At 37.7% G+C, this 15,410-nt stretch overlaps 1 protein-coding gene across 1 annotated transcript in view; it reads left to right on the top strand.

Moving 5' to 3' along the window:
* mindy3 (MINDY lysine 48 deubiquitinase 3) overlaps positions 1–13,328 on the top strand; it is a 66,567-nt gene extending 53,239 nt beyond the window's left edge. Inside the window, exons 13-15 of the mRNA XM_016488061.1 lie at positions 532–619; positions 3,722–3,793; positions 12,336–13,328. Coding sequence (XP_016343547.1) covers positions 532–619; positions 3,722–3,793; positions 12,336–12,485 — 310 coding nt within the window. The 3' untranslated portion in view covers positions 12,486–13,328. The remainder of the gene's footprint in view (positions 1–531; positions 620–3,721; positions 3,794–12,335) is intronic.
* Positions 13,329–15,410: the final 2,082 nt, after the last annotated feature.

Here is a 15,410-nt window from a genome sequence, read left to right as displayed (position 1 = left end):
TCAGATATCAGTCATAAAGACCAGACTGCACACTCCCTCACATCCACCAACATATGGTTTCACTGCCACTGTTTAAACATTATTCAGCTGACAAGCCAAACCTGAACATATGAAGTGCACAACTTTCACACAACTGATCTTTGACAGAGATCCGGATATATTAACCACAATTCATAAAGTATAATGCAGGGGTGATGTAGCTCCAAAATTTTATTAAACAACTTAAAATAAACACCTCTCAGGTCCTCATGAGGCAGAAACCCTTTATTTTTTTAATTTATGTACTACCCTTCAAAAGTTTGGGGTCAGTAAGATTTTTAAATTTTTGTAAAAGGATTCTGTTATGCTTACCAAAGCTACATTTGATTAAAAATTAAAATTAGCTCATTTTGACGACAACCTCAGACAACACATTTCACTGCTCAAGGATGCCAATGAGCAAGACATGCAGAAAACATGCAACATGTGCACACACAATGAGCTACACCTTTCATGGCCCCCCATCGAACTCATTCTTTCTCTCTCTCTTAGTGTGAATCTGATGAAGAGTAAGCTGGATCCAGAGGGGTTGGGTATTATTCTGTTAAGCCAGTTTCTGCAGGAGTTCTTCCCTGACCAGGTAATACATGTATCATGTCTCTCTTTCAAGTTGATTAGACATGTTTACCAAGATCAAAATGCTGCATGAGTGGACAGCTCACTAGGCTTTGATGCAATCAGAAAGTGTCTCCCTATTTGTAAATATAGAAAAAAGCTGACATTGTATGTACCCTTGTTGGTGACTGCAATCCCAGAATAAATGTCTGTAAATTCAAATGTCAATTATGAATATACTAAAATTATTTTTTAAATATTTTTTATATTTCTTTTAGTCTTTTTCCCCCCACCTCCTGTAGTTAATTTACTGGCTTTTCTTGTTAATTATAATGGGTTTATGTGATGATTGTTAGCATTAACCATCAAAGGATTGTTATGAGATTGAGCATGTTTCTGTAATTGTTGATAGTAAATAAGCAGTTTCGGTCTATTAAATGTTAAAACAAAAAAGATTTCCAAATCAGTTAATATTAGTGGTCGACCGATATATCGCCAAGGCCGATACATTTTTCTGTTTGGCCGATGTGTTCGAGGCGGAACTTTTATTTTGACGGCGCTGAGAACGGCAGCCGCTCACATTCTCCCTCTTGTTCGCTGTCGTCGTTCAGTTCTGTCTAATATGGATATAAGTCTATCTAATAATCAGATAGAACTGTTAAACAAAGGAATTAAAATGTATACAAAAGAGTATTATAACGATTGCTTTAATATTATTAGTAATCGAAAGGCAAACATTATAATACTTTCTCATTTGCCGTCAGCATTCAGCAAACACGCATTTATGTCATTTAAACAAATCTTTGAATGACTAATGAACATTTAATTTCACAAACCTTGCAGACTTAGTTGAATCTAGTTGAGATCTTGTGAAGTATGCATTTGTATCCTGCATGATCGCGTGTTCTCTGGTTGACAGTCGATCCATGCAAATTGAATGCTGACAGGAGGAGAGTTCAGCTTTACTGGAGATGCTTTCCAAGATATCGGCATTGGCTGTCAAAAAACCCATATCGGTCGACCACTAGTTAATATATACTCTTTTTCCTCAAAGATTGAAAATAGTCAATTTAGAAATTTAAAAAGTTAGTCATCTAATTTTTTTCTTCAAGACTGGTCATAACTTTTTTAAATTTAGTTATGAAAAGGTAGATCTTACTTGTATTTGAAACATAAGACTGATTACCCCTTGGCAACTGCTATTCTTAGTTTTATAGAGTTTAGAGTTTATAGTTTAGTTTTGTATAGTATTTTCTTTACTCTTTACTTAAAAAAACTGACTAAAAAGGGTAATATTTTATGTATTTGAGGTCTGAGATATGGGAGAACGGAGAAGAGAGAAAGGGCAAACATTTTGCATTTTTGGTCAGCATCAGCCAATATTGTCTTAACTAGCCTGCATAGCACTTCATCTTTTATAACATAGGATTTTGACCAAATATATTCAGTCTTGATTTTTGTAAAATGTTGCAACAAGATGTTCAATGTTTTTTTGGGTTTGACACAAGGTAATTAAAAAATATTTTTAAAAAATACCTTAAAGTAACTACAAATGAGCATGTAAAGCAAGTATCTTTAAAATAAATTCCGTGTGGATCATGTCCCTGATCCGCGCAACTTTCTCACCTTTTTTCCCCCTTACCTGTTTGCATCTCTGATAATAAATTAATAGAGGTATCTTATTGGATAACAATGAGCTTGACCTTCATAGTACTTCGTAAAAAACATGTTAAAATGTTTTTCCTTTATATTGTTTCTACATTAGTTTGGGAATTAACTATTTTTAATTACAAGTTTTAATGTTAGATTTCAGTTTGTTTGTTTTTTGCATTGATTCACAGCCCCAGTGTATACCTACCCAATTTCTGTATATGCTATATATATATATGCAGTGGGTACGGAAAGTATTCAGACCCCCTTCAATTTTTCACTCTTTGTTATATTGCAGCCATTTGCTAAAATCATTTAAGTTAATTTTTTTTCCTCATTAATGTACACACAGTCTGAATACTTTCCGTACCCACTGTATATATATATATATATATATATAATTATTATTATTTTTTTATTTTTTTTAGACCTTATTAGGTTATAATGCCATTAGTAACATGCTAACATCAAACTCTATTGAATATCTATATCAGCTGTGAGTTGAGTATATGTGATGCACAGAGGGGCTGCCTATGTAGAGAGTTTAAAATCCGACACTTATGAGTTACATTGGTTAGGATGCTGCCTATGAAGGCAGTAGACAGCTAGGCAGCTCACTAAACATAGCTACCTATCCTATCATGGCTATCCTGCTGTCTTTTTTTGCTCTCCCTTGATTCTTGCTGTTGCTCAATATTGTTTGCTTTTTCTTACTGTTTTTTCATTAAGTTCAAATAAACCTACAATCAGCCCCAGATTAAATCTATGTACATGTAGCCCCTCAGAGAGAGAGAGAGAGAGGTGGAGGAAGAAGCTGATGGTTATAGTTGGCATGGACTTGCAGCTCCACTGCTCTGTGTTAAATAGATTAGGGCTTTAGGGATACATGCAAAAAGGCCTCAATTTACCATCAAATCAAATACTCTAACCCTATTTCAGACCCACTCAAACACATGCACACACGGTCCACTGTTGTAGTTTTGGCAGCAAGGCAGGCATGCGGTATGGGGGCTAGACAGAGGTATTTGGCTCCTGTCAAGACTCTGTGCTTGGGTTTTGCTGCTGGTTTGAGCTGGTCTGCAGAGTTCTGGCAGCGGTTTGCAATCAGGTCTTTTCAGCAGCTGCGTGGGGGGGTGGGGGGTGGGGGTGTATGTGATTGCTTTAGATGTAAAGCAGTGTATTCCAGTGTGCTGTCAGTCTTGAGCATGTCATTACATATAAAACCATTCACTGAACCGTTGTTTTAGGCTCTCTTGTCCAAGTTTATGGAGTGTGTTTTGATGTGTTTGAGCTGGAATTGGACTTTTTGGTTAAGTTGTCTTAACTCACGGAAATGTTTTTCTGGCATCCTATGGATGGAGTCCAATCTAGGCAGTATATGTCACAGTGAATAAGGACACATAGAGCTGTTTGCTGATGTTCCACAGACCCGATGATGTACATGTCCGCACTGACACGTGTCGTCTTGCTTTTCCAGGATTCTGTGATCCCAGACTCATTTCCTGTGTATCACTATAATGGCCTGAAGCAGTCCAACCACAATGAGAAGGTAAGGCACACTCATGCTCATTTTGTAATTCCCAAGCACACTTTAATAGCACATATTGCCCCGGCTGGCATGAAAGCCCTGGTGGGTCAGTCTTATCCTGTCTGATCCCTGGGATGTGGAGTCTGTGAGCCACCCCGTCTTATGGCCCACACCACTATGATCTCTCAGACAAGCCTTCCAAGTCATTACTGTGAGTGTCGACAGCTTTCGAGACTGGGCAGAGTATATTGAAGCCACAAAAATCTGAAACTGTTTCACTGGACTATTGTCTCAGGCTCTCGGTTCTCTCTTTATTTTGATTTGTGTTTATACAAAGTCAAGCCGGGCAAGATGATTTGCATCATTTAAAAGACGCATGGTCAAATGCATTTTAGTGTAATATTATTTTCAATTTGACTTTAAATTTCAGTTTAGCTTCTTATGTGGTTTTGTTAGTCATCGTTCAGTTTTATTTTATGGTCTCATTTTAATATATTTTAGTTTTAGCAATTATAGCAACAGGAATAATTAAGTTGTCATCATTTACTCACCCTTATGTCATTCCAAACCAAAATGAGATTTTCTTTCTTCTGTGGAACACAAAAGGAAATGTTAAAAATGATCTCTGTTGGTTCTCACGTGTCTCCAATATTAAATTGGCAAAACCTGAGAGAACTTTTAAATGTGCTTTTAAAACCAAGAGTATGCAATTGAATATTCGACTTCAATATTTTTGTTGCTGTTCACATTTTAGTTGTCAAATTAAAAGTGTGATAACTATGCTATAATTTTTATAGACTTCAACGTTTAATTTTATCTATATTTCCTTTTTTAAATACATTTAGATTTTAACTTGGGGGTTGTAAAGTATCTAATAATATTTCACAGCAGAATTCTCTCCACATACCCGAGCTGGTAGAAGTAGCCTGTACAGAACAGATATTCAGCCAGTCTTCCCCTGAGATGCTTAGACCGGTTTCTTTCTCCCATTTTAATCTAACCTTATTTGTTGAATGTTTCTTAATGGACTGAATAGCTAGATATAGTTTTGAGACAAGTTTCCTATTGTCTTTATTTTTATACATATCAATTAACAGATCAATTAAATTGGTATCATGCTTCTCCATGTATCTTACCTCTTTATTAAAATAAGTCCTAACTTGTAAGTACCTGAAAAAATCAAGTTTTTCCAGACCATATGCATCAGAAATCTCCTGAAAGCTATCTAATTCTCCCTTTGACGAAATTGAACTAAAAGAGGTGATGCCAAGCCTATACCAGAGCTGAAACCTCCCATCAGCCCTTGCTGGTTTAAAGTCAGGGTCGAAAGCAACCCATTTTAGCAGTTTAGATTGTCTTACAAGTAATGTTGATTTGCATTCTTTAAACCAGATTCTGAGAGGAACTTTAGTCCACTGATTTAAACTTTTAGAATACTGTCCATATAAGATTTTGCTACCAAGTACTGATTGCAGTGGTATAGCAAGCTGAGAGATCTCCAAATCCTTCCACTTTGCTATATATTCTGGATTACAACAGCATGCTAAAGATCTTAGCTGGGCAGCTTTGAAATAGTCTGAAAAACATGGTAGTGATCTACCCCCTTTCTCTTTAGATAGCTGCAGTGTTTTAAATTGAATTCTTGGTCTCTTACCCCCCCATATGAATCTTGAAGTCCACTTATCCCATTCAGTAAATTGTTTTAATGGAACTTCAACTGGTAAGGATTGGAAAAGGTATAGAAGTCGGGGAAGCACGTTCATTTTTACTGTATCTATCCTGTTATGCATCTCTAAGGGCAGTTGGGACCACCTATCTATATCTGATTTAATGTTCTTACTTGTAGGACCATAATTACTGTCAAATAATTTAGAAATATCCTTTGTTATTATAATCCCCAAGTACTTAATACTTGATGAGTTCCAATTAAATTTAAACCTACTCGGCATGTCATTCTGAGGGGTGTAGTTATAACTTAAGATTTGTTTTTTTTAACATTTAATTTATATCCTGAGTAAGTTCCAAATTTTTTTAACATGGACATCAACCTAGGAATACTAACCTCTGGTGCTGCAACAAACAAGAGTATGTCGTCTGCATACAGACAAATCTTTTGTTGTAAACCTCTAACCCTAATTCCTTTTATCTCCTGTTCGTCTCTAACTGACTGAGCAATGGGCTCAATGAATAAAGCAAAAAGGGCAGGGCTGAGAGGGCAGCCTTTGCGGCAGCCTCTTTCCAGATTAATACTCTGAGTGAGATGCCCATTAATCCTTATTCTAGCCTTTGGTGATGAATACAAAGTTTTAATATATCTAATGAACTCATCTTTAAAACCAAATCTTCTCAATGCCAAATACAGGTACTCCCAGCGAACCGAGTCAAATGCCTTTTCGGTGTCTAAACTAATTACTACTGCTCTGATGTTTTCTTTAATGACATGATCAATTACATGCAGCACCCACCTAATATTATCCTGCGTCTGTCTGTCACGTACAAATCCTGTCTGGTCTGAATCTACTAATTCTGGTATTATATCTTCCAGTCTTTTAGCTAATATTTATGCATATAATTTATAATCCATATTTAGTACAGAAATTGGCCTAAATGCACTACACTCCTTTTTGTCTTTACCCTCTTTAGGAATAACCAAAATTATTGCCTCGCTCCACGTTCTTGGTGGTTCACCACCTTTAAGTGTATAGTTAAAACAATCAAAAAGTAATTGATCTTTAAAAGTCTTATACCACTCAGTTGGAAAGCCATCTGTTCCCGGTGCTTTATTAACTTTTAATCTAGAAATTGCTTTCCCTATTTCTTCCTTTGTGATCTCTGCCATTAGGGCTTTATTTTGTACTTCGCCTATGGAAGGTAAGTCAAGTGATTCTAAAAATGAATTTATTTCCAGTGAGCTGGTTGTATTTGGTTCCTTATAGATTTTTATAATAATTTTCAAAAATATTGTGAATATCTCCTTGCTTATGGCAAATTTTTTTGGTTTTGGGATCCTTAATTTCATATATTGTACTCTCAGCCTGTTGCTTCCTTAGCCTCCATGCCAACAACTTCAGAGCCTTAGGACCATTTTCATAATATCTCTGTCTAACGAATTTAGCTTTTTTCTCTAATTCTTCCTCATATAATTTAGTTATTTTCTTTTTAACATTGTTTATTTGATTTAAAGGGGTCATATGATGCTGCTAAAAATAAGAATAAAAGTTACGCCTTCTTTCTTTGCGTGAACATTTGGGCGGCGTTATGCAAATCTTCCCACATAGTGAGGTAGATATGTGGGGGCGTGTTCGAACGAGCCGTTTTAAGGGGGTGTGGCTGACTCTTAACTTTTATAAAGAATATCTCTTTGGATTTGAGACTTTAGTCTTTGCAAATTTACAGATCTTCTTTATGCACCAAGAGCTTGTAACATTCCAAAGAGAAAGGAAAAATTAAATTGCATCATATGACCCCTTTAATATATACGATTTCTTCTCAACATGTTCTCTCTAAAATGTTCAGATTTTATTGCAAATCAAGCAGCCTTTTACATCTTTCCTTTTTTCTATAAGATGTGAGAGCTATGAGCTTCCCCTGATCACTGATTTTAGGGCATCCCACAGGACACTTGGCGATACTTTTCCATTATTGTTGTTATCCATATAATCTGCCAGTTCTTTCTGTACGTATTCCTTACATGTACTATCATTCAAAATGCTTGTATTAAGTCGCCACAACATATCCTTCTTTTTATTATTTAAATGCAGTCAAGTAGACAGCTGAGTGATCAGATATATCTCTGACTCCTATCTTGCAATCTATAATTCTGTGTCTATCTGAGTTACTAATAAAAAAGTAATCAATCCTTGAATGAACATCTTGACTTGCCGAGTAGAATGTGAATTGTTTGTCAGTTGGATGGAAATCCCTCCACACATCAACCAGTCCCATCTCCATCAAAAGTTTTTAGTTATCCTGGCTCTAGTGGTTAACCTCTTCAGTGCATTAGAGGAATCGAGTTTAGGCTGTATTTGGGTATTCCAGTCTCCTCCGCATATTAGAACCCCAGAGGCTTCCTAGGCAATTAACTGAGAAATTTCTCTAATACAGGAATTGTCCTGCTCAGGGGCTATATACACATTAACTAGTGTAACTTCTTTCTGATCTAGAAATCCCTTAACTAAAACATAACGGCCCTCTCTATCAGTGAATTCAGAAACCACTCGAAAGTTCACACTATTAGAAATTAGTATTGCTACCCCTCTTCTTTTCCCTTTCTTATAGGATGAATAAAATACCTTCTTAAACCCTAGTTTTTTTAATTTTTCATGTTCTGCATTGTTGAAATTAGTTTCTTGCCAAAATATGATATGCAACTTTTCCTTTTTCATCTTTGCAATAGCCTTGCTTCTCTTAATTGGATTGTGTAGACCATTTACATTAAGGGTAATCACCCTATATTCCTGACATTGCATTTAAACCACAACAAAACACTGTTTGTAAACCACGTTATTGGTGACCAAACCTGAACTATATTCGAACTGTAGAACAAAATCAGAACATTACAGAACAAAAAAAACAAACAAACCAAAAAACAAAAGTAGACTTCCATTTTTTAAGTAATAAACACTTCGTAATGTGGGGGGAATAGTCTAGCTAACCACCAGAGCCCCCCTTCAGTGCAACCTATAGTACCCTCAAGGATGTACTGTATGCACTTAGAAATACCAAAAACAAATGTATTGCCCGTATTTGTCGGTCAGCTATATTCTTATTGAAGGCTAAGGATAACTCTATTCAGTTAAATCGGTTATTTAAACTCCAACAGAAGTAAAGACTCATCGTTTGCTACATTCAATATGAAGGGGGATATTAATAAAGAATAACAGTCTTAATAGGAAAATTAAAGTCGACTTGATAGTACACAGGTAGCCTAGTCTTTAACGTTACTCCCACACATTGAGGGCATTCAACATTGTCCCTTGGTGCAAATGTCATTAAATCATTGATGTCCATAACCAGACTACTACCTCGCTTACCCGATTCTTTACTTTTATAATACAAAGTCACTTAGCAGTCTGTTATCTCCCAATTCCTTTAACTTTACCTCTAAATCTATCTTGGCCGGTGAAAACTCCGTAGCTTCTCCTTAATCCATTCCTGGCGGGTCTGCCGATTTGCCGTGCTCGTTGATCGCTGCCAGGAGGCCTTCCGTGCTTTTTCAGCAACCTCAACTTCTGCTGTTTTCTCCCAGTCAATCGACAATCCCCTCTTCTTCAGGTCCTCTACTGCTTCCGCTGCGTTTCCATAGGTAATCGGACCACTGTCAAAAAAGACTCGCAGTTTCGCTGGCGGCGGTGTTTGAAACCGTATTCCTTTTTCTCGGAGAACCCTCCTGATCTGCGCATACGCCTTCTTCTTTGCTAGCGTTTCTGCAGGATAGTCATGATCGAAGTAGATCCTCCTGTCGCTGTGGTAGATCTCCTTTTTCTTCCACGCGGAATGCAGAACCATCTCTTTAATTTTAAACTGCTGAAAGTACACAATCACCGATCTGGGTTGCGCCTCTCTGGGCGGTTTGGGACCAAGCGCTCTGTGGCATCGTTGTATTCCAAGGTCAACATCAGCAAGGGATTCCAGCTCTTTTCTAATAAAGTTCTCAGTGAATTGAAGAATACTGTTTCCCTCAGTTCCCTCTGGGATGCCGTAAATACGAACATTGTTACGCCTTGACCGTGCTTCCAAATCCGTTAGCTTTGACTGCAAACTTTCCTGAGCTTGTAGTGACTGGCTCAATGCCTCTCGAAAGTCCACGGACCACTCTTCAACATCGGCTATCCGAGCCTCGGCCTCACTCACTCTGTCAGTTGTAGTTTTTAGATCGGTTGTGATCTCATTTAACTTCTGGTGAATTTCATCTCGAATGTCCGCTAGTTCCCTTTTCAAGTCGTCTCTGATTCTGTCTCGAAAGTTAATCCGTTCAGACTTCATCTCCGTGGCCATCATCTTTATATCTGTGCGGATGGCGGCGATGTTATCTTCCATATCCATCGCTGTTAATTTCACGTTCTGTCCATGCGCGCCATTACTCTCTCCTTGTTCATCGGCCATGAAGCCCTCAGTCGTTATTTTATCACTCTTCTCTGCTTTCCCGGACTGCTTTCCCTTGCCTTTCCTGTATTTTTCCCCTTCCATCATTGATTGAATAAAAAAATAAATCTTATATTTAAATTGGGGAATAATCTCCGACCGAACGGGAGTGCGCGATTATGCGGCCATGCGCTTCAGTTTACCACCGGAAGTCCCCAAATAAATTTTATTTTGTTTACACAAAAGTGTTTAAACAAGTAGCTTGTTTGTTTTGGTAGTTAAAATAAGTTTTTAAAAAACTATTGGAACAAAGACTGCTTAATATACTTTTAATATTCACTCTGATGTTGTTCCAGGTGCTTATTCTCATCTCATGTTCTCTATATTGCCACTGGTAGTGCTTTTTCTGACCATTGTGAACCATTGCCCATATTCCATACACATCCCCATAAAGAGTGCTAATGACATTTACACATGCCATCCTTAAGCACTAGAGAAAGCACCCCTGACCGCCTTGTACGTTCATTGATCACAGTGTGTGTGCGTGTGACCCTATGCTTAAAGGAAGTGCATGTGTGTGAGAAGGAGATTGACAGAAGTTTAGGGATAATGGGTAGGAACTGCCACATCAGGCCCCTGAGGACACACAGGTTACTCTTCATTACTCTGGCAAACGCATTAGCAGCAGCAGTAAAGTGTGCAGCCTTTGTTGTTGAGGTTTCCTCTGTGCCACTCGTATATTCACAGGGGCCCTTTCTCAGGAACCAAACACCTTGCAAAAGGTAAAGAGCTCCTCTGGCTCTAACACAGACCATACTGGCACTTGGAAGCCAAAGCCCAGACTGCCTTTCTGTTCAAGTCATATAATCATCCAAAGGGATTCCATCTTCCTCCAGCACTCCTGCTTCATTTCACTTGTGCATTCTGGACCCCTTTCTTTCTGCAGTCAGTGTGATTCGATAACGAGTTTGTTTTATTGTCAGAGTACTTGACAAAAAGCTTAATTGATTAAATTTGTTACTGCTGGCTGTAATTCAGTACACATTCATAAGATGTTTGCTAGATATATCAGCTTTATATAGGATCAGTCAGTTCTTGATGTGGCCTTTATTGAGTCCGTGTGTAGTCAGACTGACATTCTCTGACTGATTAAGAGCACACATGCATTTGTTTTAGTCTGAATATAAAGAAATGTTTATTTTAAAGCATAGACTTCGAGCTGAACCCAAGCCCAGCTAACCAACAGCAGACTGTTATCTTCAACCAAACAGGCCAAAAACCTTCAGAACATGAAATCTGGCTGACCAGTGAAAATATTTGGATTGTTTCAAGTAAACATGCATAGGGTGTTGATAAGTTTTATAAAAGGCATGTTCTAACATGGAGAACCCGCTGGTCCATGCGACCAGAGTTGACTGGCTGCAGTGATGATGAATGTGTGCCTTCTAACAAGATCTAGGGCTTTATTGTGACTTGAAATGGCTGGTTATGGTTCACAGTCTAGTCAGCTGGAGGATGTCGCTCTTCCTTCCATTGCATTCTACTGCCAAGAGCTAATGCACAGCTGTAAAATGGGGATTGATGGGGTTTGGTAAAATAGACAGCTTGAGAAATATGGAAGTAATTGTAGTAGTAGAGCCAGCTGAGCCGAGGTGGTTTGCAGATCATGAAAGTTCAGATTTGAAAGCTTACAGTTCAAGAGATCATCTCAACATCCTTTTCTTCACTTTTGCAGTCTTAAATCAATCTAACATCTTTCTGTAGTCAAAGAGAACATCAATGCATGTTTGTTTTCATGGATGGTTCTCTTAACTCTGGGAAAGCCGATGAACACTTCATGGGTGATGACAAAAGCAACTTTTTTGCTGAAACACAAGGTTGAGCAGAGGTTAGTTGGCTACTTAGAAGAAAAATGACAAGTGGAGTCTTGAGAGTGTGTGATCTGATTCCCAATGGTTTGGACAGAGTGATTTCCGCTGTTAGCATGTCTGAGCCTCACTGCATAATGGGTTGGTGATGTTGGTGTAGAGATGTTTGTGGCTGCCACCAGAGGGAGCGCCATGGAGCTTTATGGCTTTTACTCAAGACTGGGTTGAATTAGGCAATGCCTAAAGGAAGTTGATTGGCCAGTGGATCTCCAATCAGGCTCACTATTGGCACCAACGAAACCTGTGAAAAGGTTTTACTTGTATAACACAATGTACAACAGCAACAAAAAAATGAGGGCGCATGTTTATCATGACACTTTGTCAAGGGCAGATTCCTTCCTGGCAATATGACGCCCTCCATATGGAAGTCATCGGCTGTCTCATGTCTGATGATGTAATAGCAAGAGGCCAGGTCTGTAATGAAACGCATACTGAGAGAGACACGCTGGCATTCCCAGAAACAAGGGCCATGGTTTTATTAAGAGGATCAGGAAGTGATTGTACATACACAGATGTGTTGCATGTTAACCCGTTGTGTTTCTCTCTGCCAGGTGAGTTATGTTGAGGGCACTGCTTTGGTCATGGGTTTTGAGGATCCAATGGTACGTACGGACGACACCCCGGTCAAGCGCTGTCTACAGACCAAATGGCCCTACATCGAGCTCCTGTGGACCACAGAAAGGTCGCCCTCCCTCAATTAACCTTTATCTCTCACCTTTCACCCACCAACCTCTGGCTACACAGCCTGCTGACTTCAGGAACGCTCATAGGACTACTCACTCTCTCTGCATTGCATTTAGAAAGGCCAACATGAGGTCCGAAGTCCAAATAAGAGACGATGCTCTTCGCCTGGCACTCACACAAAGCCTCTTGTTTGCTTTTTACACATCTCAACTGGCTTGATTATTGGGCTAATTTTGTGTTTAAAGCCCAGGAGTTGAACAAAAAAAGGTGTTTGTTTTTTTCTAAATTGTTACTTTCTGTTGCCAGCTCTTGTGAATACCAAATGTATTTGCTTTGCAGGTGTTCATATTATTTTTTTGTTAACTTTCTACATGATTTTGTTTACTGATCTGAAATGTTAAATCTTTGAATTAGCACACTAACTGTTGATGGTCTTATGAGAATTGTTAATATACATGTATTTTTGTTTTGTTTTTGTTTTTTTATTTGAAGTTTGATTGTTAGTAGTTGTAAATATTTAAGGGATCATTTGACCAAAGGCTCTGGTTGGACATAAAGTATTTGTGTTTGTCAGTGGTCAGCTGAGGAGCCGCTATGTTCTGCAGCGCTCTGCCCTGAGAGGAAGTCTGTTTAGACAGGTTTACAAAAGAATGCACTGCAACCCCATGCTGGGCACCAAACGACAGTGGGAGAATTGGGCAATTTTAGTATTTAAACTTTGAAGTAACAACCCTCCAGGAGGGAATCTGGAATGACAGGAGGGATTCTCTGCATGAGAGAGAAAAATAACACTGGCAAACGCTCACCCTTTATTTATTCTGATCCTAATGGTTCACTAAAATAAACACTTTTGTTCTTCACGTCTGGACTGTAGTGTGTTTGTCTTGTGTAAGATGAAATGGTCCTGGCTGAAATATAACTGAAAAAAGTTCTAGCATTTTATTTTTTTAAATCACTGAAAAACTAACCTTGTCAATTAGAATGTCTTTCATGTTTTCTTGTGCTGTCAGTAGGGGAAGCTGTAGCAGTTCCTGACATAGAGCGTCAGCATTAGGAAGGAATTTTAGGCTACACCTGCAGATGGGATGGTAATGATGTTATGGTACAAAAAAAAAATTATTATTATTTTTTTTTTGAATGTGAGTGACGAGTGACGTGACGTGGCCTTGCGAGTCCGACTCTCTAACCATTAGGCCACGACTTCCCCAAAGTCTGCTACTTTGCTGTACTACATAACAGATTAGGTAAATAAGTGCTATGATTGATGGTTTAGAATGTGGATTCTACCACTATTCTTTTAATGGAATTTGTGTAGCTATTTTTTATTATAATATCAATTTTATTTATATTTATTTTGCATAAATATTATTTAATAACCCTTCTGTTCTTAACTTTGTATCCATACTTGAATATGAATATATATGAAAATATGTGCTGTGTGTAAAGTATAACAAATATTATTACACACAGTATTGCAAATTACACAAATTTTCTGTATATATTCATGCATTTAATCATTTATTCAGTATGGATAACTTTTTTTTCCACACATTTTCCAACCCTCTTGCTCTTAAATGACTTGAATTAAGTGACTGAAAGCATTTCATCATTCTCTATATCAGTGGTTCTCAACCAGGGTGCCGTAAGATGACTTAAAATGATTTAAATTAATTTATATAAAAAATTATCTAATTATAATAATTGAAATGCTCAAAAAAGTCAAATTATTTATTATATGTATATTATCAGCTACTTTTTTTTTATTATTATTACAGAACATACAATTGACTAGTCTGGAATCACAAAAATAGTTATGGTTAATTTGAAAACTAGCACATTTGTCATAATTACAGCAGAAAATGCCGGAAGAAATATAGTTTATATAAAAGCCCTTTGAATTTTTTTGTTGAACAGTGTGGGGGCCTTTAAGTCAAAAAGGTTAAGAACCACTCTTTTATATTGTTCCTTAGTGATTTTTCTGTTTCTTGGCTACAACGGTTGTCAGTTGTTTGGTTTACTTTCAGTCTTTTGAGCCACCCCATCCTAAGCTGTTGAAAGGGAGATCTACTTTCGAATACTCCAGGCCAATTACTGACAAATTTAAATGTTTTAATTTCAGGCTTTTGTTTTTTCTTTGACATAGCAATTCAATTTTCTGTCAAATGGTCAATATCAGTATTTGTTTTGACTAGTTACTGACGTCTAAATCAAAGTTGGGTTTAAGACCTTGCCATCCAATGAATTTGATGTCTCAGGATGTGATCGTTGTGGCCGTATGATCCTCAGGGTCACAGATCAATCTGCTCTGGTTTCCTCTGTAAAGGTCAGACCAACAGATAATTAAAAACGTTCCCACTAAGGGTGCATGTGACATATGGAACACATCTTTCATGGGCCAAGTGACTTGCCCAAATTCCGCATTATTACAGAAAGAAATAAAAGCGACATTTAGTGGAACCAAATTTTTCATTAGGCTTCTAGCGAAACGACTTGGCGCCACATCAAATGAGCAATATTCAATGGCAGAGAAAATAAATTCAAAACAAGATGCAGAATACAGGATACAGGACTTTTATGTGCAGAGCATGCCTATTGAGGTCTTTTATGTCTGTGTAGTTTCTGTTAAATGTTTACTTTTAACAGTGTTATTTGGGACTGGGTCGGCTGGAAGTTATCAGATGTTTGTTGCATCATTATCATAAACAATCTTAGCTAAAATGTTGTAAATGTTGATGACGGTGTGGTCATTGCTCTGTAAACGTTGCGACGTGCACACTGTAAAAGATTCTGTTATGGCTCACCGTGATCATATATCACTCCAGCCAATCCGGGACAAGTGTATGTATTATAATGATTTATTATAAACAATCTGGTGTTTGACAGGTGCTTCTATTCTCAGATGACACTAATATTAATGTCTGTCTGGAATATGAAAACATGGA

This window comes from Sinocyclocheilus anshuiensis, unplaced genomic scaffold (genome assembly GCF_001515605.1).
Source record: "Sinocyclocheilus anshuiensis isolate Anshui unplaced genomic scaffold, SAMN03320099.WGS_v1.1 scaffold1239, whole genome shotgun sequence".
In the NCBI taxonomy this organism is placed as follows: domain Eukaryota; kingdom Metazoa; phylum Chordata; class Actinopteri; order Cypriniformes; family Cyprinidae; genus Sinocyclocheilus; species Sinocyclocheilus anshuiensis.
Note: the sequence above shows the minus strand (reverse complement) of the source record. Positions and strands in the feature narration are given on the sequence as shown.